General features: G+C 36.5%; 3 protein-coding genes across 6 annotated transcripts in view; all 3 read right to left on the bottom strand.

Moving 5' to 3' along the window:
- nedd1 (NEDD1 gamma-tubulin ring complex targeting factor) overlaps positions 1-2,227 on the bottom strand; it is a 7,241-nt gene extending 5,014 nt beyond the window's left edge. The window contains exons 1-3 of the mRNA XM_081355849.1: positions 2,058-2,227; positions 1,110-1,253; positions 1-94 (exon numbers count right to left, since the gene is read on the bottom strand). Coding sequence (XP_081211975.1) covers positions 1-94; positions 1,110-1,245 — 230 coding nt within the window. The 5' untranslated portion in view covers positions 1,246-1,253; positions 2,058-2,227. The remainder of the gene's footprint in view (positions 95-1,109; positions 1,254-2,057) is intronic.
- Positions 2,132-8,566, bottom strand: sh3gl3b (SH3-domain GRB2-like 3b). Of its 3 annotated transcripts, none has more exons than XM_081356569.1 (11): positions 8,282-8,566; positions 6,432-6,500; positions 6,243-6,315; positions 6,011-6,154; positions 5,789-5,922; positions 5,398-5,556; positions 5,086-5,189; positions 4,879-4,994; positions 4,753-4,785; positions 4,571-4,645; positions 2,132-3,847 (listed from the first exon to the last, which is right to left on the bottom strand). In XM_081356569.1, exons 1-11 carry the CDS (start codon positions 8,324-8,326, stop codon positions 3,639-3,641), a joined length of 1,161 nt encoding a protein of 386 aa, XP_081212695.1. In that variant the 5' UTR covers positions 8,327-8,566; the 3' UTR covers positions 2,132-3,638. The 3 variants fall into 3 exon arrangements, with proteins under 3 accessions (XP_081212695.1, XP_081212696.1, XP_081212697.1); XM_081356571.1 differs by having other exon boundaries at positions 2,799-3,847; positions 6,243-6,263; positions 8,282-8,468; XM_081356570.1 differs by lacking the exon at positions 4,753-4,785 and having other exon boundaries at positions 2,793-3,847; positions 8,282-8,533.
- A 667-nt stretch (positions 8,567-9,233) lies between these two features.
- glsl (glutaminase like) lies at positions 9,234-23,541 on the bottom strand. Of its 2 annotated transcripts, none has more exons than XM_081356566.1 (21): positions 23,133-23,541; positions 22,623-22,723; positions 20,676-20,743; positions 19,238-19,331; positions 17,193-17,310; positions 17,030-17,096; positions 16,843-16,955; positions 16,605-16,734; positions 16,391-16,458; positions 15,330-15,493; positions 15,149-15,207; positions 15,036-15,080; positions 14,894-14,952; positions 14,739-14,805; positions 14,600-14,650; positions 14,352-14,528; positions 13,644-13,775; positions 10,635-10,727; positions 10,455-10,516; positions 10,150-10,290; positions 9,234-10,053 (listed from the first exon to the last, which is right to left on the bottom strand). In XM_081356566.1, exons 1-21 carry the CDS (start codon positions 23,177-23,179, stop codon positions 9,954-9,956), a joined length of 1,956 nt encoding a protein of 651 aa, XP_081212692.1. In that variant the 5' UTR covers positions 23,180-23,541; the 3' UTR covers positions 9,234-9,953. The 2 variants fall into 2 exon arrangements, with proteins under 2 accessions (XP_081212692.1, XP_081212691.1); XM_081356565.1 differs by having other exon boundaries at positions 22,623-22,732; positions 23,133-23,313.
- Between the last annotated feature and the right edge of the window lie 231 nt (positions 23,542-23,772).

The raw sequence follows: 23,772 nt of genomic DNA, 5'->3' as shown, positions 1-23,772 counted from the left end.
CCTTCACCCAGCTCCATCACTGGAACTGGCGACGACTTGAGACTGGAAACCACCAGCTTGTCCCCTATACTGCTGGCACTGACCAGGTACTGATCTGAACACTGTCAAGGCAAAGCACTTTCATCTATGAAATAATAAGAATACTAAATGCTCTGTTATTAATACTTATGCACCATGTTTCTCCAAACGAGGTGTTTTTAATCTATTAGATGCCACAAATGCAAAAATATGATCATCCTCATGCATCCCCAGCCTAAAGTTTAAAAGGCAGCTATATATTTTAGTGTATAAAGACCTAACTTTGACTCATTTAAATTGGTATACAATACTATACCAATTTAAAATGTTATTTAAAAAATATCAAGTTTCTATTGTTACATTAAGCATTCTTTTCTACTAGTACTGTACTGTTTTTTTATTATATCTAATTTTTATATTTATTTTATTCCAATTATTGATGTGTTTTAACAATTTTAATATCTTTTTTTTCTTTCTCTCTTTTTTTTTTAAATGTCGACATGAAATAGAAGTTGCGAGCCTTTACTTCCCTATTGTCACATATATCCGAGTGAAACGGCTTCTTGAACAAGACAAAATGTAGGACGGGACTTGATTTTGTCCATGGGGAATTGATTGGATTGTCATTTGCTACGGCTGTGATCTCATGTGAGTGACAGATTGTCTCACTCTCGTCATCAGAGAAGAGATTCCAAGGGAACATGCATTTAAAAAAAAGAATGATGTGCACGGACAAATCATTTATAATACATACTGCAATATTCAATGAAAAATAATAATTGTCGATTTGATTTTATGGTGACTTTAATATAATTGTATCATTTATTTAACAATTTTTATTATAAATTTGTATTTATTTTTACATTGTTTTTCTTTAAACTTTTCCCCATACCACAGTTTGAAAACACTTGGTCCAACCTATGGCATACCGGGCAATTCTGAGTCAACTTGCACACTTCACTTGGTAAACCAAAGCGAATATCTCTTCTAAAAGATGCTACACACATTATCATGTCTTAAGCATACTGGCATTACTGTGGGACATGCGAGTGATGCTGAAAAAAGAGTGATTTCACAATGAGAGAGGATACTGCTGCTGCTCCAGCACACTTGAGCCACTGGATGTGTGGCACTGTGAGGGTTGAACTGCTCCACCACCGTCATGGAGTTCGAGTCCCAGATCTTCAGACAGTCACCTGACGACACCAGCCGCGTGACGTCCTCCATAGCGACGGCTGCCAGGAGAAAAAAAAGATGGGACAGCTGTCAGGTGCACAACACTATCAACACTAGGTTTGACATAAATAATAGATGCTTCACTTCAATAAAAAACAGTACAGGAAAAATAGTTCAAAATAACTAAAGCTGCACTTTAAAGTGCTGTTAAAGCAATTTTGTTACTTTTTATGATTAGCAACACACTAAAAGATTACACTTTATTTGTACAGACAACAAATTATCTGTACATTCATTTATGAGACAGGTTTTAGTTTAAGCCAGGATTAGGCTTAGTTCAATTAGGACATTTGAGTAGCTTTTATAAACATGCCTTAGAAAAAAACATTACTGGTGTGCATCTTGAGACAAAGTAATGGTATTGACATATTTTAAGATATATCAGTGCAAGTTGCTTTCAGTTGAAACTACTCAAACATGCATTTAAGTCTGAGACTCGACTTAAGCCTTGTCTGTGAAACCAGGGGATGGTGTTATTCTTAGACGGGGTTATTATTTATAATCTGAATTGTGCCAAAACTAATCTTAAAATATCCTCAATGACTCTGCCTACATTCTATGCAAGTTAGCCAACAACAAGCATAGCAGCTAGTTCATGTCAATCTTCTTTAACTTTAAAGAATCAGATTCAGTTACATAAAAGTGACTTTAACAGCTAATTCTGACGATAAACATTTAGAATAAACCAGTTACGCTCGTTAAATGTCTTTTACTCTCCAATTCGCACTTATTTGTGGTTGTTCGTGTTGTTGTGCTAATAGTTTCTGCATTCATCAGCTGATTAGCAACAGCTAGCTACTTACCCTTGGTTTAGACTATAAAAAGTGTGGAAAATTTGAACGCTATGCTGGTAAACACTTCACAATACATCCACGGTGATTGAGTAAATGTATCCTTTTATTTGAAAGTAAAACTTTTTCATATCAACAGAGTTTGAACATCCGTGGCTCCAGTAAGGAACCGCCACTACGGCGCGCAGCTGGGCTCAAAACAGGCAAACATTCGGAATTACAGCAACGCTAGTGTGGGGAGGGCAACTAGCGTTTCTGTGGCAAAGTTTGCTTTAAAGGTCCCGTTCTATGCCCCTTTTCACAAGATGTAAAATAAGTCTCTGATGTCCCCAGAGTGTGTATGTGAAGTTTGAGCTCAAAATACCCAACAGATAATTTTTTACAGCATGTTTAAATTGACATTTTTTGGGGCTCAGAAAAACGAGCCGTTTCAGAGTGTCCCCTTTAAATGCAAATGAGCTGCTGCTGGACGACACAGGGGGCGGAGCTTCATGAGCTCGTGCTCAGTCTGTCAGGAAAAATTCATCTCACGGAATGATGATAATATCAGAAACTCTCAGTAACGGCGTTCATTTCGAGTCAGACAATAATGCCTACAGAGTCAGAGTGCTGTATAGAGATGAAACAGGTATGGTTTAGTAGTTTAATTACGGTTATTATAACGTATTTGTCATCTGCTTGTAGGCTATGTATCCATTATTTATTAATAGCCTACAAGTCTGCTGTCTGAATGATGATCAAACATGTACTGATGAGTTTAATAAAGTTTATTGTACATCACACAAAAGATGAAGCGTCAGTTTTACTTCAGAAAATCACCGTAAGAGCTGAGTAAACACAGTAGCCTAAGTTATAAGAAGTGCGCAAGTAGCCAGTAGAGTTGAGGGAGCATTCCTGTGGGCGGAGGTTAGTCAAGAAACGGTTCTGGTGATGTCACTAATGCAGGATGTAGAGGGGTGTAGTCCAATCGAGACGTTTTTTGTAGTCAACTTCTGTTAAATAAAATATCTCGCTTGGCATTGAACTTTGAGCTTTATAATTTTACAGATATTATTTATGCTCTAACAGCAACATTACACACTAACTAAAGTTTGAAACATGGAATCGCATGCAACGGGACCTTTAATAAACACGTCTGAGAAGGAATATTCGTTCAAATATTTGTAGTACTCTTAAATAGCAAGCAAACATAAGTTATTTTACTATTTGATTTACATTCATTTTCATAGTGAAAACACTGGATATTTCAGCTAGCAGATTGTAATGCAGTTCAGTGCACATTGGAATTTATTTCTATCTTTATTTAGGACAAATAAAGATAGAAATATTCGCTCCTGAGAAGGATCAACATTCATAGTGCACATAGGCTATAGTATAAAGGAAATTTAAGACTTTAATATAGCAGCAGATTTATTTAACATCTTGAGATTCATAAAACAAAATCATCAAATAAGGAATACAAGGCAGGGTAAATGACTTTGCATAGTGATCATACAGATAAATATACAGGGCTCAGAAGTGCTTGACACATTATTCTTTAATCTCCAAAAGCTTGAAAAGTTCATGTTGTCCAGATGCAGTGCTTTCCCACCGTCATTGTGGCAGAGGTACAAGGACTTTGACGTAGTTTATGGGAAATAAGCCAGACTCCCCTCTGATCATACCCTCATACCAGTTCTCGTCAATCTGGCTGGTCAGAATGATGATGTCACCCTCCTTAAAGTCCAGCTCTCCCTGGTTTTCAGTCTGGAAACTGTAAAGTGCCCGACAGCAAGGCTGATCCAAGGGGGGAGCGCTATCATCTAGCACACATCAAAATAAGCTTTATTTACACAGCTTCTGTCTCAAGGTCACTTTACAGCAAAAATTGAAAACTAAACACATTCTAATGTTTAGTACAAATATGTAAGTTTCCTTCTTTATTGAAATGTTACTATTATATTAATATACTTATATGTTACTAATATACTATTATATTAATATATAGCAAATTAAAGCCAAAGACCACATTGCAAATCAATATTTAAACCTCTAAAAACTGTTAAATAAAGTATGTAAGTAAAGTAAAAATATGTATCTTATGCTCTCAAACGCTGCATTTATTTAATCAAAATACAGTAAAACAGCAATACTGTGAAATATTATTACAATTTTAAATTAACTGATTTCTATTTGAATATATTTTAAGATGTTTATTTGCAAAGCTGAATATTCAGTGTCACATGATCCTATAGAGGTCATTCTAATATGCTGATTTGCTGCTCAAGAAACATTTCTTATTATTATCAATGTTGAAACCCGTTTTCAGGATTATTTGATGAAAAGAAAGTTCAAAAGAACAGCATTTATTCTTTTGTAACACAATAAATGTCTTAACTGTCATGGTTGATCAATTTAATGCATCCTTGCTGAATAAAAGTATTAATTTCATTAAAAAAAATCTTACTGACTTCAAACTTTTGAATGCCCTGTATACAATGCAGCTGCTTTTAGACATTTTCTGGAGGCAAAATGATCTTACTCACTGTTTCTGGTTGGCATGTCTGTTGTTTGAGGGTTTATGTTGACTTTCCCAGGATGGTGAACCACAACCGGGTCATCTGTTAAAGTAAGATGGAAAGACATTAGCAGCAAAACTTGCTGGGGTACCTCCAACTACCTATAAAAAAAGAGTGAGAGTTTGTGTATCACATTTAAAATTACTTGCATTTTTCACTCAAAGCTTCAGTGATCGCAGTATCTGTGGTACATAATACAGTATTTCAGCTTGCAGAGCATTCAGAAAGAGTTAAACAGTTCATGTTTAACACAATCAAATAACCTATTACCACACCTGATGACTGTCCTGACGAGCAGGCGGAAAGTCCATAAATATCCGTGTAGCACACTGTGCTCGCAACTGATTTAGATGCAAATTCCCTTTTGGGCTTATTGCTTGCATCTGTTATCCTATATACAGGGGGAAAATAAGAGGGCATATTAAATGAAACCAAGGTTAGTACAGGGACTCTGACGTCTATGGACTAATCATGATTCTAACCTGCTCTGCAAATTGCTCCTGAGATTTTCTAGAATCTGGCATGACTGGCGGTGGTAGTCTATTACTGCTCCTAAAAGACCTGAGAGGTGTTGCATCCGTTGTACCTAAAACAAAAATGTCAAACGATCAATTTAGTAATACGTCATTCTAAACTGTAAAGGGCCTACTTTTATTTGTGCAATCCCACAATAACTATAAAACGCTTTTGTAAAACAAACAGGATGAGCTTTTTGCAACAAACTTTGCACACACAAAATTTATGTCACTGTAACACTTTTGGTCATGGGTGTATTTATACATATGCTAACTTACATCTCTCTCTAGGAGATTAAACATGCTTCTCTCAGCCAGTTCTTTGGATTCTTCAAACTTCTCGAGTGCTTTCTTCATTTCAGAGTCTGAAATCTTTCCTTTACGTCTCTTCTTGTAATCAAAATCTAGACGGCGGCCTTCAAGTTTCCTCAGATGATACTGACGCCAGAAAAAGAAGGAAAGCTATGGTTATGTCTTCATTCACAATGAAAATGCATACTATTTTCACTTCAAATGCTCAGAATGCATTTAAAGTCACACAATCACAACATTACACGAATGCTTGCATGCTGTGGATTAAATGCATCTGGAAAAGGACAGATAATCTGAGCATTAGTAAATTGAAGCATCCAAATTTATCATCAAAATGATATATATATTTAGGACTGACCTCAATTTCCTTCAGCTCTTTGTGCTGCAGGGACTGCAGAGGATCAATAAAGTTTCGTTTCACTCGCGCATCCATGCTGTCTCTTGCCTGCGCTACTTGTTTCATCGCCTCTCCCATTTCAAACAGAGCATAACCTACAATCGTAGCCAAACTCAAAACTGATATTTTGACATTTTAAAGCAGTAAACAACATAATTGTGCTTCATTATTGTGCAAACATACCAAAACCAGACTCAGCTCCAAGCTCATTGCCATAGTGCAACATGCAATCTCCCAGAATGCCCTCTGTCTGTGGATAGCCCACAGCCTTCACCTGCCCGCGCATTCTGGACACCGTGTTGAGCATGCTGAGCTTTGCTCTGTATGCTTGAAGAACAAAAAAAGGAGAATCAGCAACATAATAAAAGAAAACACTGAATAAACCTTAAAAATAATAACCTTTAATATTAAATACCTGGGTTTGGCTGAAGATATCCTATAGTTTTTGGAACAAGGTCAAGAATCATTTTGTGGGTAATATCAGTTTTCTACAATAAAGCAATCAATAAAATAGACAAAGAAAAAAAAGTGTTTTTATGCATACAGATTTTTGAATATTTTAAATAAACTATCTTCTTTATTTTGCTGGGCTTGATATTTATACCCTTTCCATGTTGAGGAATTCCTCGTCCAGTTTTGTTCCTTCAACTCCATTGATCTTTTCCTTTAGCAACTGTAAGGATAACCAAAGAGGGGGAAAAACTAATATTACTTATTTGTTGAGTGGGCTTAACTAAAAAGGTTTATGCAGTGAGTTAAGATATGTGTTTGGACTCAGTTAATCAGATGAACATTTCACTTTTTTCACAATTTTGACACATAATAGCTTTTCATAACTTCTATGTTATGAAGACTATTATGTGTTTAACTAGTCACTACTCTTTCTGTAATGTCCTTAATATCATGAGTAGTTACTATTTCAGCACATAATAGTCTTTATAACATATAAGATGAAATTAAAGGACACTACAGAAAGAGTTGGTTTATTATTACATTTATAGTTTAATAGCAATCTTTACACAATGATATGATAAAGAGTGGCTGATCCAATAACAGCACAATCCAATGTCAACAACATTTCAAAACAAAACCAGGAAATCCGCAAGCTTTTCCGTTTTTAACATTGTGATGAGGACTGAGCATCTGTTTCCTGTGGTTCATAAGCAAAAATGTTTATGAAGGTCAGTCGTTTGGCTAATGAATCCAAAACAATAAGAGAATTCAGATCACCATGAGCGAATCGAAAGAATGTGACCTTGGAAAACATACTTTGGTGGCTTGAGTTGGCTACCCAGAAACCGTCCCTAATACTGCAAACAAAAACTCCAGGAGTGAATGATCAGGCTTTATTATAAATTCCAGTAGATTTTATTATCCACAATGAACTCAATATGAACAAAAACAATAGCAGATAGTAAGTGGACTTTGGATCCAAGATACCAGACAACACCCATGGCTTGTTTCTCACAAGTTTTCATATTAGCACACTCAGTCCTCAAACCTCTGCATTAACAATAATTCACCAACACAAAGTGAGAAGGACATGTTTGATTAAATAAGTTGGGAGAAGCACAGTTCTAGTGTGGAACTACTGAATTTAAACATTTACATTTTACATATAATCTAATGCCCTTTATATTTTAATAGTGCATGTTTGTGAGGTGGTTGTGAACACTAAGACAATTCATCATTAACTGGGCCGTGAGGTCACGCACGGTTGGCTACAGCCTAGATGTGATGAACAGAGAAAGATTGCAATGAAGTGAGGAAAAGTCCTATTAATGTTCGAGAATCGGTTCCTTCGAATGCATCGTTTCAAGGAATCGGTTCAAAACGGATTCGGCGATTCTTTATGTCGTGAGGTAATTACGTCATCGCATGGTTCAAGGCACATCACATCGTTAACGACATACATCATTTTATGGGTGTAGTTCATTATACTTTTAAAATATATCTCAGGTTAGATCGTTGCTGCCATGATTCAGTTCAGGAAAAAAAAAATCATTTACAACCTAAATAAAACTTACATTATTAACTTCTCTAAAACATTTTGCACGTTTTAATAAAATGCAGCTCTATTTTTATGTGTCTGTCGTAAACATAAAATATTTTCGTACGTTTTAAGTGTAAAATTGCTGTTCTCGATCCAGTCCAATGAAACGAGTTGTTCAGTCAAGAACCACCGAATCGATTCAGTCAGACTCGCTAGTGAAGCAGTTCGACTGATTCATTAAATAGAGCCGACTCAAAAGAACAATTGGTTAACGATTCGGGCATTGCTATTACACTAATCACGCAGTCAACAAACTCAGCATGTCACAAAAGTGTTCAAACTCTTTAAAGGCGCGATTTAAAGCGCCGTTAACAAAGTCGTCAAGGCTGTATCACTTTTTTTAATGACTCGATCACTGAAATAAATCTTGTTTGCATCGTCGCACAAAAGCTTCGTATTACCTGACTTGCTTTGTGAAACTGTTTCTTCAATCCTGCCACTGACATTCTTATCCGCGTACGTCCTCAAATATTTCACATGAACAAACGTGTCGGGATGGTTCAGTCTGTAGGATATGCTACTATCTCTGCCCGTGAGTCCACATTGCTCTCCACCCTCTTCCGTCCGTCGCAATGTAGCCTGTACTGTGATTTTGCACCTTGGGACATTGCCCAGATTTCATTGGTGGGGCTGTACTGAGATCCTGCAACTATGACAGTCCTAGAGGTCACTCATCGGTTACATGTGTCTGTCTACTGCAGGAATTTCACTAGAAGGTGATACAGAGGACTGTTTTGAAGATGTAGGGGCAGTGTTAGCCTACATGAGGACTTATATTCTAAAAGTTTCCATAAATAACTAGCCTATAGGGAAGAGTTTTCACACTCTTTACTCCAGTAAATTTTTCTCAAGATGGGTTTTGTTCAAAGGCAATTTCTGTATCAGGCAGAAATTGACTACAATTTAGTTATTGGATAATGGGCATGTGGTCATAAAACAACACAGTGTAGCCTTAACAGTAATTACAAAAACAGTTTTGGTAGAAAATATTTCATTTGTTAACATCAGTTAATATATTAGCTAACATTAAATAACCATGATCAATACATTTGTTTCTGTATTTGTTCATCTCTGACGTTAGTTAATAAAAATACAACTGTTCGTTGTTTGTTCATGTTAGTTCACAGTGCATTAACTAATGTTAACAAATACAACTTTTGATTTTAATAATGTATAAGTATATGTTGACATTAACGAAGATTAATAAATGTTGCAAAAGTAGTTAATTATTATTAGTCTGTTAACTAATGTAGTTAACTAATGAAACCTTATTGTAAAGTGTTACCAAAATAATTATTAAATTGTAAAGATTTATAAAATACACTACTATTCAAAAAAATGTTAGTCTCTTATGCTCTCCAAGGCTGCATTTATTTGATCAAAAATACAGTAATAAAGTAATATTGTAAAAATATATATTTCAAGATGTCATTTATTCCCATAGTGGCAAAATTGAAATTTTAAACAGCAGTCTTCAGTGTCACATGATCCCTTAGAAATCATTCTAATATGTTGATTTCATATTATTATTATTTTTCTGCTTAATATTTCTGTGAAAACTGATGCACTACCATTTAAAAGTTTGGGGAAAGCAAAATAAAAAGAAAAGGGAAAATAAATACAGTAAATGCATACTTTTATTCAGCAAGGATGCATTATATCAACGCAAACAATCAAAAGCACAACTATTTTCAACATTGATAAAACAAGTGACAGCTTGCCCCAACCATTTAGGAACATACCCTTAACACAGTTAAACTGTGTGTTCAATTGTTTATCCAAGTTACAGCAAAAATATGATGACGCTGAAATTTGTGCAGATGTATAATGTTTGAGTGTTGAATCAGTAAACACATGCTGCTGCAGAATTTATTGGGAAAACAAGGTTTCAGTTTCAATAATTCCTTATAAGCAGTGAGAGTTTATCTGGGACTGTTGCCAGCAAAATACAGACTTTTCCATCCAAGCCTTTGCTGCTCTTTATAACCTCCTCTTCATTCTAAATATAATATATATCTGCATGTGTATCTCAAATGTAAATATCAATTCTAAATTAATGCACCCAATGAGTTATTAGTATTTAATCTCTTCATAATCTGTGTATTTCTTCAGACACTGGATGGCAGGGTCTTGATTGCATCTCATGGCCTCCTGTAATGCGTTGTTACCCCACCTGAGATCATCGACACAGCATAGATTAGTCCTGTTGGCTGGTAAATGCTGTGACGTGTGATAATAGTCATATCCTGCACGACTTTCACAAAGTTACCTGTCCTTGAGTGTGCAGTTTGCACCTGCGTTCTCCACCAGGAACTTGATGACATCCAGACGGCCCTCAGAAGCCGCGACATGCAGCGCTGACCGGCCATCATAATCCACAGCATTCACATCTGCTCCTGACAGAAGGTACCTATGAAAGATGAATCAACTCTTGGTTTTTTATATAGTTCACCATTAACAAACTTAATTCAAATATAAATTTTGGCTATAGTGACATTTGTGTGTGTGTGTATACTATCTGACAGGTTTTGTGAGATCCCCCTGCAACTCCATATCATATCTTGGTGATCCTACCTTCGCAGAGACACCATGTCCCCTCTGTAAGCAGCTAAGAGTACATTCATGATTTGGTATCCCTGTATTTCAAGAAAGCAATATATTTATTTACCACCATATCCCCCAACAGTGTCAATAATTGACATAAATGATTGAAAGAAAATTCTGTAAGCTAAAAATAAAAACAATTAACCAGACCTCTGACTCCACCTTCCACTGTCTGTAACACAGCACCTGTCTGAGGGGAGTCCTGATGTCAAAACTGTGCAGCTGGAAGGTTGAAACCAGCTCCTTTGACAAAACAGACAATAAATAATTGCCAATTTCTCAAGACCAGACCCTTTTTTCAATAGACAATAGGCTTAGTTTGTCAGAGGGCTAGTCAGAGGCTATGGTATTAGTGGGAGAGGCATTATAAGAGAATACATTTATAGTGCAGGATGAGTCATCAAAATCTTTGGTCTGAGAAAAACAACATTGTAAATTCATATATCTGCTAAAAGTTAATTTCATTAGAATTTAGCAGTACACTAGTATTTAGATAAACATAAAAGCAAACAAACATAGACTAAAGGCCTGTTCACACCAGGACGAATTTCACGCGCGATATTCGCCGACGTTTAACGCCTTGTGACTAAACAAAGGGCGCCAATGTGAGTGTGCACACCGATGCGAAAAACGGCACACGTAAAAGCGTCATTTTTTAAAAAACGCCTCGGGTTCGTTTTTTTGGTTTGACGCGCCGCGTCAAAAACTATCCGACCAATGAGATTGGCGCTTTTGCTCACGTGTCTGGAGCTTCTGAAGTTACAGTAAAACACAACTTGGGGGCACTCAAACACAAAACGGTCATGCCGAGCACACATACGTAACGACGAAGAAGATATACGCCGAGTAGCGTCTACACTGCCGGTAAGAAATAAGACGAGGAAGATGCAAGGCAAGATGAATGTAGAGCTGCTGGTCTCGTTGTTGTCGGAACACAAAGAACTATATGACAAACGCGACAGCGACTACAAAAATCTTGATAAAAGAGAACTGTTATGGAGTGGTATTAAGCGCCATCTAATGTAGGGGTGTAAGAAAAAATCGATACACTTGAGTATCGCGATATTTTATTTTGCAATACTGTATCGATTTTCAAAAACGCAGTATCGATTTTTTTTTTTTTTACGTCCAAAAATATTCATGGTAAGACCGCCAGCACGGTGCGTGTCCACTGGACATTTTATGATTGACAGCGGACCGGAGAAAGCTTTGAGAGCGACCGAGAGCGTCAAAAAGTTGGGCAGTTCCTTTACAAATATCAAGCGAAAAACGCAGTCGGCAGCCAATTGCTGTGAGGTTTGGGATGTGACGTCTGTCTTGAGAGTTTAAACATATGCAAATTGTGCCGGAGTTTATGCTGGATTTAATGCGGAAATCATTTTGTTTACAAATTAGACGTTGTGCAGTTGTTATATAGCCTATATGTTAAATATTTCATTTTGGATGTGTTTATTGTGATTATATTGGCTGGTTTTATAAAAGTTTATACAACTGAAAGGATATCTTTGCTTGGTGCATTTGGAAACAAAGCTGGTCTATTTCTAAATGTAGGCTAATCGCGTGCATCGTTCACACCAAACGCGCGAATAGAGCATCTGCCGCGAGTGATTTCAATGTTAAGTCAATGCAAAGACGCGTTTACGCGCGTCTGGAGGTCCTGCGGCACGAGGCGTTTAGCGCGGCGCGGTTCGCCTCATTCGCGCGTCCAGTTCTTTTAAAATCTTTTATCACATAAAACTTGATTTCAATATGACACATTCATTTTGTTCACTTTCATCCACTTTCATTCATTTTCGTCCAGTTCACGTTGTTGTTTTGTATTGTGACGGGCCATGTACCTATTTTCTTTTATTATGGCCTACTTGAGCATATAAAATTTTGCTCACTAAGAACCTGTGAACCACAATCCCAAACTGGCAGTTTGATTTTCTGTGTACTGAATTGTTTACCTAAAGTAAACTTCTTTGACTTTTATGCACATCATGTCTTTTTTTAAATATTTTTAATATATTTTACTTTAAAAAAATCCCAATATATCGCCTTATGCACAGTATCGAAATATATTGCAATATATTGAATCGTGACCCATGTATCGTGATACGTATCGTATCGCCAGATTCTTGCCAATACACAGCCCTAATCTAATGTCAGGGAATGAATTTGCATGTTCACTCGGCTCATCGTCAGCAAAAATCGCTTGGGTGTGAACACAAAAAACGAGTTGAAAAACGCTGGCGAATAATGCGCGCCGATATTCGTCCCGGTGTGTACGGCCCTTCAAGGCCTGTACACACCGGGACGAATTTCGCACGCGATATTCGCCGACGTTTAACGCCTCGTGACTAAACAAAGGGCGCCAATGTGAGTGTGCACACCGATGCGAAAAACGCCACGCGTAAAAGCGTCATTTTTTTTAAAACGCCTCGGGTTCGTTTTTTTTGGTTTGACGCGCCGCGTCAAAAACTATCCGACCAATGAGATTGGCGCTTTTACTCACGTGTCTGGAGCTTCTGAAGTAAACTTTTTAAGTTACACAACTTGGGGGCGCTCAAACACAAAACGGTCTTGCCGAGCACACATACGTAACGGCGAAGAAGATATACGCCAAGTAGCGTCTAAACACTGCCGGGAAGAAATAAGACGAGGAAGATGCAAGGCAAGATGATTGTAGAGCTGCTGGTCTCGTTGGTGTCGGAACATAAAGAACTGTGACAAACGCGACAGCGACTACAAACATCTTAATAAAAGAGAACTGTTGGAGTGGTTTCTGTTTTACATTAAGCGCCATCTAATGTCAGGGAATGAATTTGCATGTTCACTCGGCTCATCGTCAGCGAAAATCGCTTGGGTGTGAACACAAAAAACGCGTTGAAAAACGCTGGCGAATAACGCGCGCCGATATTCGTCCCGGTGTGTACGGCCCTTAAATGCCACAAAACTCCAAAAGGGTCTAATTTTATATTAATACAGTAGTGGTAATGTAACTTTTTAATGCCTTAATGGCAAAAACAGAGTTGCAAAAATACAAGAGTTGCGTAAATACAATAAGAATAAAAAACAAAAAAAGGAAAAACAAAACAGCAGGAAATATTAAACAAGATGTTTTACATTCACATAAAATCTCACTAAACAAGCTTACTTCATAAAAATGTACCTTACCTCGCAGAAATGGACACCCCTCCAGGAATTTCCATTGCAGTCCAGCCCAGGTGACCAGCACATGAGTCCCAGAACTCCAGGAACCACGATCAGCACAACGCCAGACTGACTGGACTTGGCAGGCACAGATGTCTGAATTGCAGGATGATATTGATTATTATTAACCCCCTGGAGCCATAAGGATTACTTTTAAGATGGATGGATGCGCTTTTTTTGGGCTTCAGAAAAATGGTACCATTCACTGTGACTGCCATCATAAAGCTTGGAAGAGCCAGGATATTATTTAATACAACTCCAATTGTGTTTGGCATAAAGACGAAAGTCATATACACCTAGGATGGCTTGAGGGTGATTTTTGTGAGAACTAACCCTAAAGTGACAATATAAAGCAATTTGGGTTGTCTCCATTAGAGGGCAGTAGGGGAATACATAATTCTTACAGACATTGATTAATTCATGGACACCTCCACTGATGTTCATTACTGACCATTGTTACCATTATTGCTAATTAATGTGGCTGGGTTGGGGCCGTTTTAATTAGTTAATTAGTTTAATTAGATGAAAGTGTAAGCAAATTTAATTACTTGAACTAGTCTCTTAGAAATGTGGGAGTAAATTTAAACTGTATTTGGGTGGAAATGAAACCGAGCTGATGCAATATATCACACAAATATGACTCATTATATATCAGCTTAGTCACAAACTCACCCTGAAATGAAATGTTCTGGAATAATCGTTCATTCCAGCCACCTGCATCATGGAAAGTGCACTGCGGACGGCGTGGGGGGACATCACTTGGTCACCTGACAGAGGGCACAGTCCTCCATTAGCTAGGGTTGCGGCCAGTGCCGCGCCGGACTCGCAGGTGACTTCTGTCGATAAACACTAAGATATATGCAAAATTAAAATGTAATCATGTAGTCTTCCTTTTCAAGAATATATGTCAATCTGAATACCTGTAACAGTAAATCCAGTGTAGAATTAATCCCCACACCTTCCGGAAAGCACTGGAATGCATGGTTTAGTTATTAAAAACAGATGAGTTTTGCGATGTAGAAACAAAATTGATCGTACGAGGAATTATCCAGCACTTACTTTCTTCTCTTGCAAGTAAAATGAAAGAGCGTGGAGACGGATGATGTCTTTTCGCAAGGTTTGATAACTGCAATGGCAATGCTGACAGTTGAAATTAACACCAACAAATAAACAGAAAACAGCACAGGAAAAAAATCAATTTCTCTTAGAATTACCTGGTGCAGTTTAGGTTTGCATGCTCTTTGTTGCACAGTCTTCTGATGATATTCAAAACCTGCGTGAGAATGGTTTGCTTGAAAGATTGCTTTATGCGTTTTTTTATTACATGTAGCTGGCTGATGTAAAAGTTAAGCTTACAGACTCGTACTTTTCTTCTTCATCAGTGACTTGTCTGGTTGCCAGCTGTTTCAGGACAAAAACAGTCAATAAAAGTACGTTTTTGGACTTTTATAAGCAAGCAACGTTGTTACCTGTAATAAAGAAGTGCAGATAATGGCTCCTGTCTCAACCAGCGGACTATGAGGAACACCTGTAAACAAGTTTACTGCAATGAAACCTATAATGATGAACTTAACATCAAACTGTTCTCGAATCCAGAACTGGACATAAATCAAGGTAATGGAATATGTGGAATGAACTGAGTGAACTTACCTTGCTTGGTCAGGGTAAATGGAGACTCATATTTGGAATATTCCTCCATTCCAACAAATCTGTGCACGTAGTCGGATCCTTGCTGGTCCACCGCGAGGCCGTATGTGAGAGGCCAGGATATCTCTCCCAGAATGCAAGGTTCAGCCCAGTCTCCTAAGGAAAGTCTAGAGTCCAAAAACAACAGCATCTCATTTAAACTTCAACAGGCAAACTAAAAAAAGATTTATAGTTGAAATTGTATATATTTGTTTATATAATATATATTTATATAACAAATAATATAATGAACTATAGCTGAACCTTCAATTATATATATATATATATGTATGTATATATATATATATATATATATATATTCAATATTGTTCAGAAGTTTAAGTTTAAGTTCTTTTATGCTCACCAAAGATGTGTTTATTTGCTAAAAAAAATAAACACTAAAAACAGAAATATTGCACAATATTATTACAATTTAAAATAACTGTTGTCTATTTTCTTATATTTTAAAATGTAATTTATTCCTGTGATGCAAAGCTGAATTTTCAGCATCATTACTCCAGTCTTCAGTGTCACATGACCCTTCAGAAATCATTCTAATATGCTGATTTTGGTGCTCAAGAAACATTTCTTATTATTATCAATGTTGAAAACAGTTGTGCTGCTTAATATTAATATAAAACTGTGATATTTTGGGGGGAATATATATGTGTGTAACATGTATGGTCTGTTTTGGTTTAGTTTCATTGTGTTGGATCTGTTTTCCCTGTTCTGGTTTGCCTGTATTCCCTTGGTTTCCTTATTTGTTAATTAGTTCTATGTAACGCACCTGTTTCTGTTCAGTTGATTACTCTCCCTTCTATTTAAGCCCTGTGTTTCCTTCATTTCTTTATCCGCTATCGTTAATGTTAATGTGGTTGTGTTTAGTTATTTCTTGAGCAGTGATTCTCCTAGGTGTGGAATCTCCTTTTGTTATCCTCCTCGATAGTGCGCTTACTACAGCCTGCACAGCTCCTAACAATTATATATATTCAAATAATTTGAATTGGACTTTTGTGTGATGATACCTCTGCCCATCCACAGTACAAATTGAAATGCCCCATTTTGTGCTGCTCTCTCTTACGTCTTCTTTCTCCTGTTCATAAATACACAGGATATGAGTCACATTGTGATATTTTTCATGACAAAATCCATTAGAAAATAACCTGTGCACTTTAAGTCTTCTTTGCACACCAGACTGTTATATAAAGAAAAACAACAGCGGAAACGGATTGGACGCACCTTCACAGGGGACAGTTGTTTGCATTTAATAAACAGCTTTTGCGTTTCCTCTGCAAAGGTAGAGAAATCTGGAATGACAAATCTTCCCTGCAATGCCTTCAGGATGAAAGACACAAAGCCTGTCACGCACCTGCAAGATGTTCAGAAATAAGGCATATTAGCAGCACAAAAGATTAGGGGTGATTTAGATTTAGAATGTTCTTTGACATGATTTGACTATTGGTCTATTCTGTCTGGCCTGTGAAAAGTGTTCCTGTCAACAGTTCCATCTGCTTCCTGTAGTTTCCGCATCAGGCTGTAGCAGTCTTTAATCCGCGGGTCTGTTCGGATGATTCCTGAGCTCCACAGGGCCTGTCGATGTACAGACAGATATGACATCCTGCACTTTTGAATGTTACCCAATAATAATGTTGCTTCTCAAGTACCTCAAAAAACTGACTGCAGTTGACTCTTCCCCCAGAGGCGAAACTATCAAAGAGCACATCAGCAGCCCTTTTGGAAAACAATGTGTTGTGTATAGTCAGTCAATATACATATTGTATGGCTAGTAGCTTGTGAAGCATATTAAGCGAATGCTTTGAGACTCACACTTTTTTCTTAAAATGACCTTGATGGGTCTCTGGTCGGCCCAAGTGTTGCCAGGCTTGGCTAGCTTGAAGTTTGTCCTGCCGTTTTGTGCCCCCGTTGCTTATAAAAGATGGCATGCCTAGGGAAAAGAATGGGAATTTTATTAGAGCGGAAAAATGAATCCAGGCAGTACTTGCTAGGCAACTATCTGTACAGTACCGTTCAAAAGTGTGGGGTGTTTTTTTTTTATCTTATGCTCACCAAGGTTGCATTAATTTGATCATATATACAATAATATTGTGAAATAGTATTATAATTTTAAATGACCATTCTCCATTAGAATATAATTTAAAATGTAAATTTATTCCAGTGATGAAAAGCTGATTTTTTTATCATAATTACTCTTAAGTCTTCAGTGTCACATGATCCCTCAGAAATCATTCTAATATGCTGATTTCATGCTCAAAAAACATTTCTTATTATCAATGTTGAAAACAGTTGTGCTGCTTAAGATTTTTTTGTTTAAAACCAGGATGCATTTTTCTTTCAGGATTATTTGAGGAATAGAAGGTCAAAATAACCTGTAAATGTCTTTACTGTTCCTTGATGTATTCATTCTTAAAGTATTAAACCCCCCACTTTTGAATGGTAGTGTACACCAAATATTACGTAAAGAAAATAAAAAAAATATGGCTTAAATTATATTATATATTATTACGTAATATAATACATTTTTATATTTATATAAGCAATTATGCTTTGGTAATATAATGTCATATGTCATTTAAAAGACATTAGGATATTTGCATGATTAAAGGAACAGTCCACCGTTTTTTGAAATAGGGCTTATTCACTTTCTTTCCTACATTTAGATAGGTGGGCAAATGCATTTTTGTCTCAGTGCATGCATTGTTTTAGTTTGACAGGGTCGGCGCTAGCTTAGCTTAGCATAATGAATGGAATCCTTTGTTGCCAGCTAGCATGTCCTGAGTAAAAGTAATATAAAAAATAAAAAAAACCTAATTACTTCTTGTGGCCTGCGTATTCACAACAAGTACAAATAGTGATGCAGATTAACACAAGGCGATTTCCTAGGCAGATATTGACTTATATATTAAGGACTATATTAGGGGGAAGCATAGGCGAAGCACTGCTACTTGGGCGTGATATCTCTGCGCCCAAGTAGCAGTGCTTCGCCTGTGCTTCCCCCTAATATAGTTCCAAGTCAATATCTGCATAGGAAATCGCCTAGTGTTAATCTGCATCGCTATTTGTACTTGTTGTGAATATGCAGGCCACAAGAAGTAATTAGGTGTTTTTGTTTTTGTTTTTTTTATATCACTTTTACTCGGGACATGCTAGCTGGCAACAAAGGATTCCATTCATTATGCTAAGCTAGCACCGACCCTGTCAAACTAAAACAATGCACGCACTGAGACAAAAATGCATATGCCCACCTATCTAAATGTAGGAAAGAAGGTGAATAAGCCCTATTTCAAAAAACGGTGGAGTGTTCCTTTAAGACTAAATGTGTGTAAGCCAGCTACTGTGCAGTGGGAAGGCAGCAATTAAATATGTATGGCAGATGAAATCAGTCACAATTTATAATGCAAATAGATGTATAAATGAAGACCAATCACAATTCAGCATGCAAATATAACAATGGCACCATTGTTTTAGAATACCACATGTTATTTCAAAGTCAATTAAAAGTCATTGAGAGATTTTCAAACTTTAACCTTCCATTGTTTTTAAAAAAAAATTGTAAAAAATAATACTACGTCCGAGTCCATACGTCAAGCAGTGCATGTCCAATTAATTGCAGATATTTAGTACTTAAAGGTTATAAGTGTAGAACAAACATTCTGTAACCAGAAAGTCTGAGAAATTTGAATACACTGCTGCTTCATGAGAGCTGTAATAATTACAACAAAAGGAAGCAAGTGTACAAAGGTACATAAAAAGCAAGTGTACAAAGGTACATAAAAGCAAAAGGGAATTAACAGGAGGCAGACATGTGTGCCACTGGAGATAAGAGCACATATTGTTTCATTGTACGTTTTCACCTGTAGAGCCTGGAGAGACGTAATTGATTGGCCTCTGGGATGGAAAGGTATTTCTTGGCACAGATTGTGGAATGTTCCCTGCGGATTTTGTTTCCTAGTAACATAAAAAATAAAATAAAAAAACATGAATTGAGAGCTTGGCTGCATAGGAAAAATGTACTAGCCTATATATAGACTTTTATATTAGCATCAGGCAAACAGTCTGCATTTGTGTGCATTATTTTTTCTTGAGCGAGAAGTAGCTTTTATAGTGGCCTAGATGTAATGACGAATTAGCTTATCTAAGTGTTTTACACCTTTCGAAGCCTGATGGAATACATGCAACATAATGCTGGTGCCAGACGTGTCTTTGAAGTCTAACTAATTGCAGGTGTTTAGGTTTGCGGGGAAACATATTGAAACATATTACTCTCTCATGTCAGCATGCTAGCTAATAAATGTTAGCCTCAAGCTGTAACAACGTCTACAGGGCAGGGATTTTATTACAGGTGAGGTACATGCTAACTTTTTGCCTTTGTACAGACATGCTACGCTAAGCAGCACATGAAAGTTGCCTTTAATGTCAAGCACACTGGAATTAGGGGAATATTCAGGATTCAATACAAGTTAAGCTCATTCAAACACATTTGTGGAATTATGTTGAATACCACATAAAAAAATCGTCCTTAATTCGAAAAGAAAGAAGCAGAAATATGGCTAGCAGTGAGGCACTTACAATGGAAGTGAATGGAGCCATTTTGTAAACATTAAAATGCTCACTGTTTCAATATTAACGCCACACGATGTAAACAAAACCCTTGTAAAACAGAAGTGCACTTATGAAAGTAGAGTAGGGAATTTAAGTATACTTAAAGAGAGCCCACTTTCAAAAACTGCACTTTGTAATAATGTCAAATTAAAAGTTTTACTTTAAAGTACCTTTTAAATCATTGTTTTTGTTGTGCTTTAAAGCAGTACACTTATTTTGATGTGCTGACTAACATACTAAAGCACATGTGAAATACTTGATTATAATTTTAACTGTAATGTTTTCTAGTGTTAAATATTTTTAAATGTTCTAAATTACAAAATCATTACAAATGTGTAACAATATTTATGTGACATACAAATTTCAATAGAAATGACATTAAAATATATTAGTTCACATGTAACCCTTTTTTATTTTTTTAAAGAAAAAGGGAGGGAAAAGAGTCAAAATTATTTTTTGTAATAATCAACATTATACCATTTGAGCTTTGAACCTGGAATCTCTTTTGCAAACGTCAGCTGAATGAGTCTCATTTTAGAAAGCCGCAACACAGCACATTAGCACAGGTGTATTGAAATGTCCCTGGCCTAAGTCTTTTTAATAATGCTGGTCATAGTTTCCGCCTCCAAGTTTGTTTTATAGTTTATGTGTGGGTGTGGTTATGAGAGCAATACAGGTCTCAGCACGTACCTTAGACACAGTAAACTTCACAGGGTCTGCGTTCCTGTTTCTGAGGGCATCTGTCATCTCTCCATTCTCTGAATGAGTGGGGGGTAAAAGAATAAGAACCCAGGATGAGAAAAATCCTCCTTTGCTGAATCTTGAGAGAGGTTTAAAGATTAGTGCTTATTTGTGAGTGCGAGATTTAAAACGGATTTTCAGAGTTGAAAACCACTAAGCATTGCCTCAGCAAAGAATGTATATGAGGCTATTTTAGAATCTAGGACACCAGGTTTCTTGCGAGTTTAAGACATTGTTTGTGTTATGTTGTCCTCTCAGTCCAAAACCTCAGCAAATCCCACACAATAACTCTCTTTGAAAGCTAAAACATATGAAACCATGGTGCTGTGGATAGGGGATGGATGTAATTGTCTATTTTTACTCTGAATCTTCCATCCAAAAGAACAATAAATCGTAAAGGGATAGTTCACTCAAAAATGAAAATCATTTTTCCTTTATGGTGTTCCAAACCTGTATGACTTTATTTTTTTGTGCAAGACACATATTTATCAGTAAAATAAAAGTCAATGGGATACAGTGTTGTTTTGGACCCCATTCACTTTCACTGTATAGACAACAGTTAAAACATTGTTCAAAATGTCTTCTTTTGTTACGCAGAAGAAAGACAGTCACAGCAGTGATTTTCTTTTCTTTTTTGTGAACTATGCCTTTAATAAACATACAAACGTACAGGATGGCCACAGAAATTTTAACAAATGATGTAAAAGCTATTTGCAACAACAGCATTTTGAGGGCTCTTACAGCCACCCTCACCTCAGGAAGTTGATTTTGTGCCCAGCTAGGGTGGTACATGCCAGACGAAGTTATGCAGACAGTGCTTCCACCCCTTAGGGTGAAACTAGAAAGTAACTCAACTGTGTTTCTTTTAAAGGAAACCCACATAACATAAATATGGTTTACAAAACAATGTGAATGTGCTCCATAATAGTCTAAGGAGTTTTACTCCTTGCCACAAGCCTTTGCTACATGAGTTTCTGTAAGGAAACAATATGTATTGTGAAAATGCTGTAGAAATGAATATAAAAACTCAAACTGTTTGTAAAATGGCTGTATTAATTGCTTGTGTGGTTTAAGTAAAGAACAAGCTAAGTTTGAGTGCACTTATAAAATCAGTTCATTCATTAGAAGTCATTAGCTTTCCGAGGACAACTGAGTGATTAAAATGAAAATTAAAAAAGCTGCTTGACCAAATTGATGCACCTCTTGATGGAAATAACATCACAACATTTATTTCCATTAAGAGGTGTATCCATTTTTGGGCAAGTTCTTGCATTGACAGTCAAGCACTCTGTAAAGTCTCCTCCAGCACATTCCAAAGACTTTCAATGAATTTAAGGTCTGGTCATGTGTAAAAATGATTCTTCATGCTTCCTCCCAACCATTCTTTCACAATTTGAGCCTGATGAATCTTGACATTGTCATCCTGGAATATGGCTTCTTACATGGTTACACACTCCAGTTAGAAGAACTATTGCCAAACATATAACATGTTAGAAATCCAAACATTGACTCTTAAGTATTTGCCAATTTAAATCCAAACAGTGACTTTTTTTTTTTTTCAGTGTCTGCCACATCACTTTCCCCCAAAACACACCCACTGCCTTTGCACATTTTTATGGCCCAGATGTTGACCACAACCCTGGTTAAATGAAAACATCTGCAAAACTGTCCCATTCATTTGGCCAAGTTCCAGAAGCTTGGACCGATCTTGGAGTTTTCCTGTGTCGCAGAGTGGTAATACTTGGGATTTGGCAGTGACTCATGATCCATGATCAAAATAAATATAAACACTTTCCCAGAGCTGAAGTGACGCCCACACCCCGGGTCAATGTCAGTGGAAATCACCAAGTTCACAGCATCTAAATGACATACTGTTATAGTAATTTGTTTTTGTACCTCTTGTCTCATCCTCCTTATTTGGCTCCAGCAGTTTGTTGCCATCCAGGCCTCCGTAGCGCTTTCTCCATTTACGTCTGAGAGACGGTGTTCTCTGAAAACTTGAAAAACTTTTTGTACTATGTGCTCACATGGGTTTCTATAAGCATATGTCTCATTTCCAGTATGGATTAAAAAAAAAGTTAGAAGTGCAAGTGTTTTCTTGACAGCTTGTTTTTGGGCATAGTAGTAAACTACATTAATATATAATTCCCACACAGGATTTTGTGAATATACACTGAAGACCTTGGGATCAAAGCAAACGTGTCCGTGTAAAGACAAGTCTAGTCACGAAGAGAAACATCTGACACAGTTATCAATTGTCAGCTCAACTCAAAGCTGTGCCTGAGTGCTTGATGAGAGAATCTATTTTACTTGAATTAGTTAAAGCACTCAGTGCTAAACTGAATGGAAAATACTCCAACTTTACGCATCTAAAACATAATTTCTGTATTTAAAAACAGTTCTTACCACAGATAGGGATTTTCCTCTGCTTCGTGGCTTAAGCTGTTCTCCATGTTGAAACTTCCCTTTGTGCTTTGGTAAAGGCAAAATCAACTAGAGTTGAGAAATCCAAATGGAGTGTTTTTCTAGCACCTGGAGACAAAGATGAGTCTCTTTGACAGCTGTGCATACAGTGACAAAGTGTTTGAGCCAGTCTCAGTGTGAACAGCCAGGTTTTAGCTGGATGAAAATAGGAGGAACTAAACTGCATCTTGGAGGAGGGATCTCTGGAAAGGAATACTTTGTAAATAATAGGAGAACAAAATAGACAAGAAACAAAACAACAACTACAGAATTATTATTATTATTAACAACAACAACAATAATCATCATCATCATTAATTTTATTATTATTAAAATCAGGCCTACTAATAACCATCGTTATGCATTACAATATATTTAATATATTATAAGAATTTATTTTTTATATTATTATATTACATTAATAATGCTTATAAAATCAACACTAATAGTTCCTTATTTAATAATACTTTTATTATTGTTAATGATACAAATAAAATCACTACTACTAATATCAGTTATTTATTTAACTATACTCTTATATTAATTATTGTAATATATTTAATATTTTATTTTTATCATTATT

Source organism: Scardinius erythrophthalmus (genome assembly GCF_964197995.2).
Source record: "Scardinius erythrophthalmus genome assembly, chromosome: 24".
NCBI lineage: Eukaryota > Metazoa > Chordata > Actinopteri > Cypriniformes > Leuciscidae > Scardinius > Scardinius erythrophthalmus.
The sequence above is the reverse complement of the archived record's forward strand: the minus strand, read 5'-3'. Positions and strand labels throughout refer to the sequence as shown.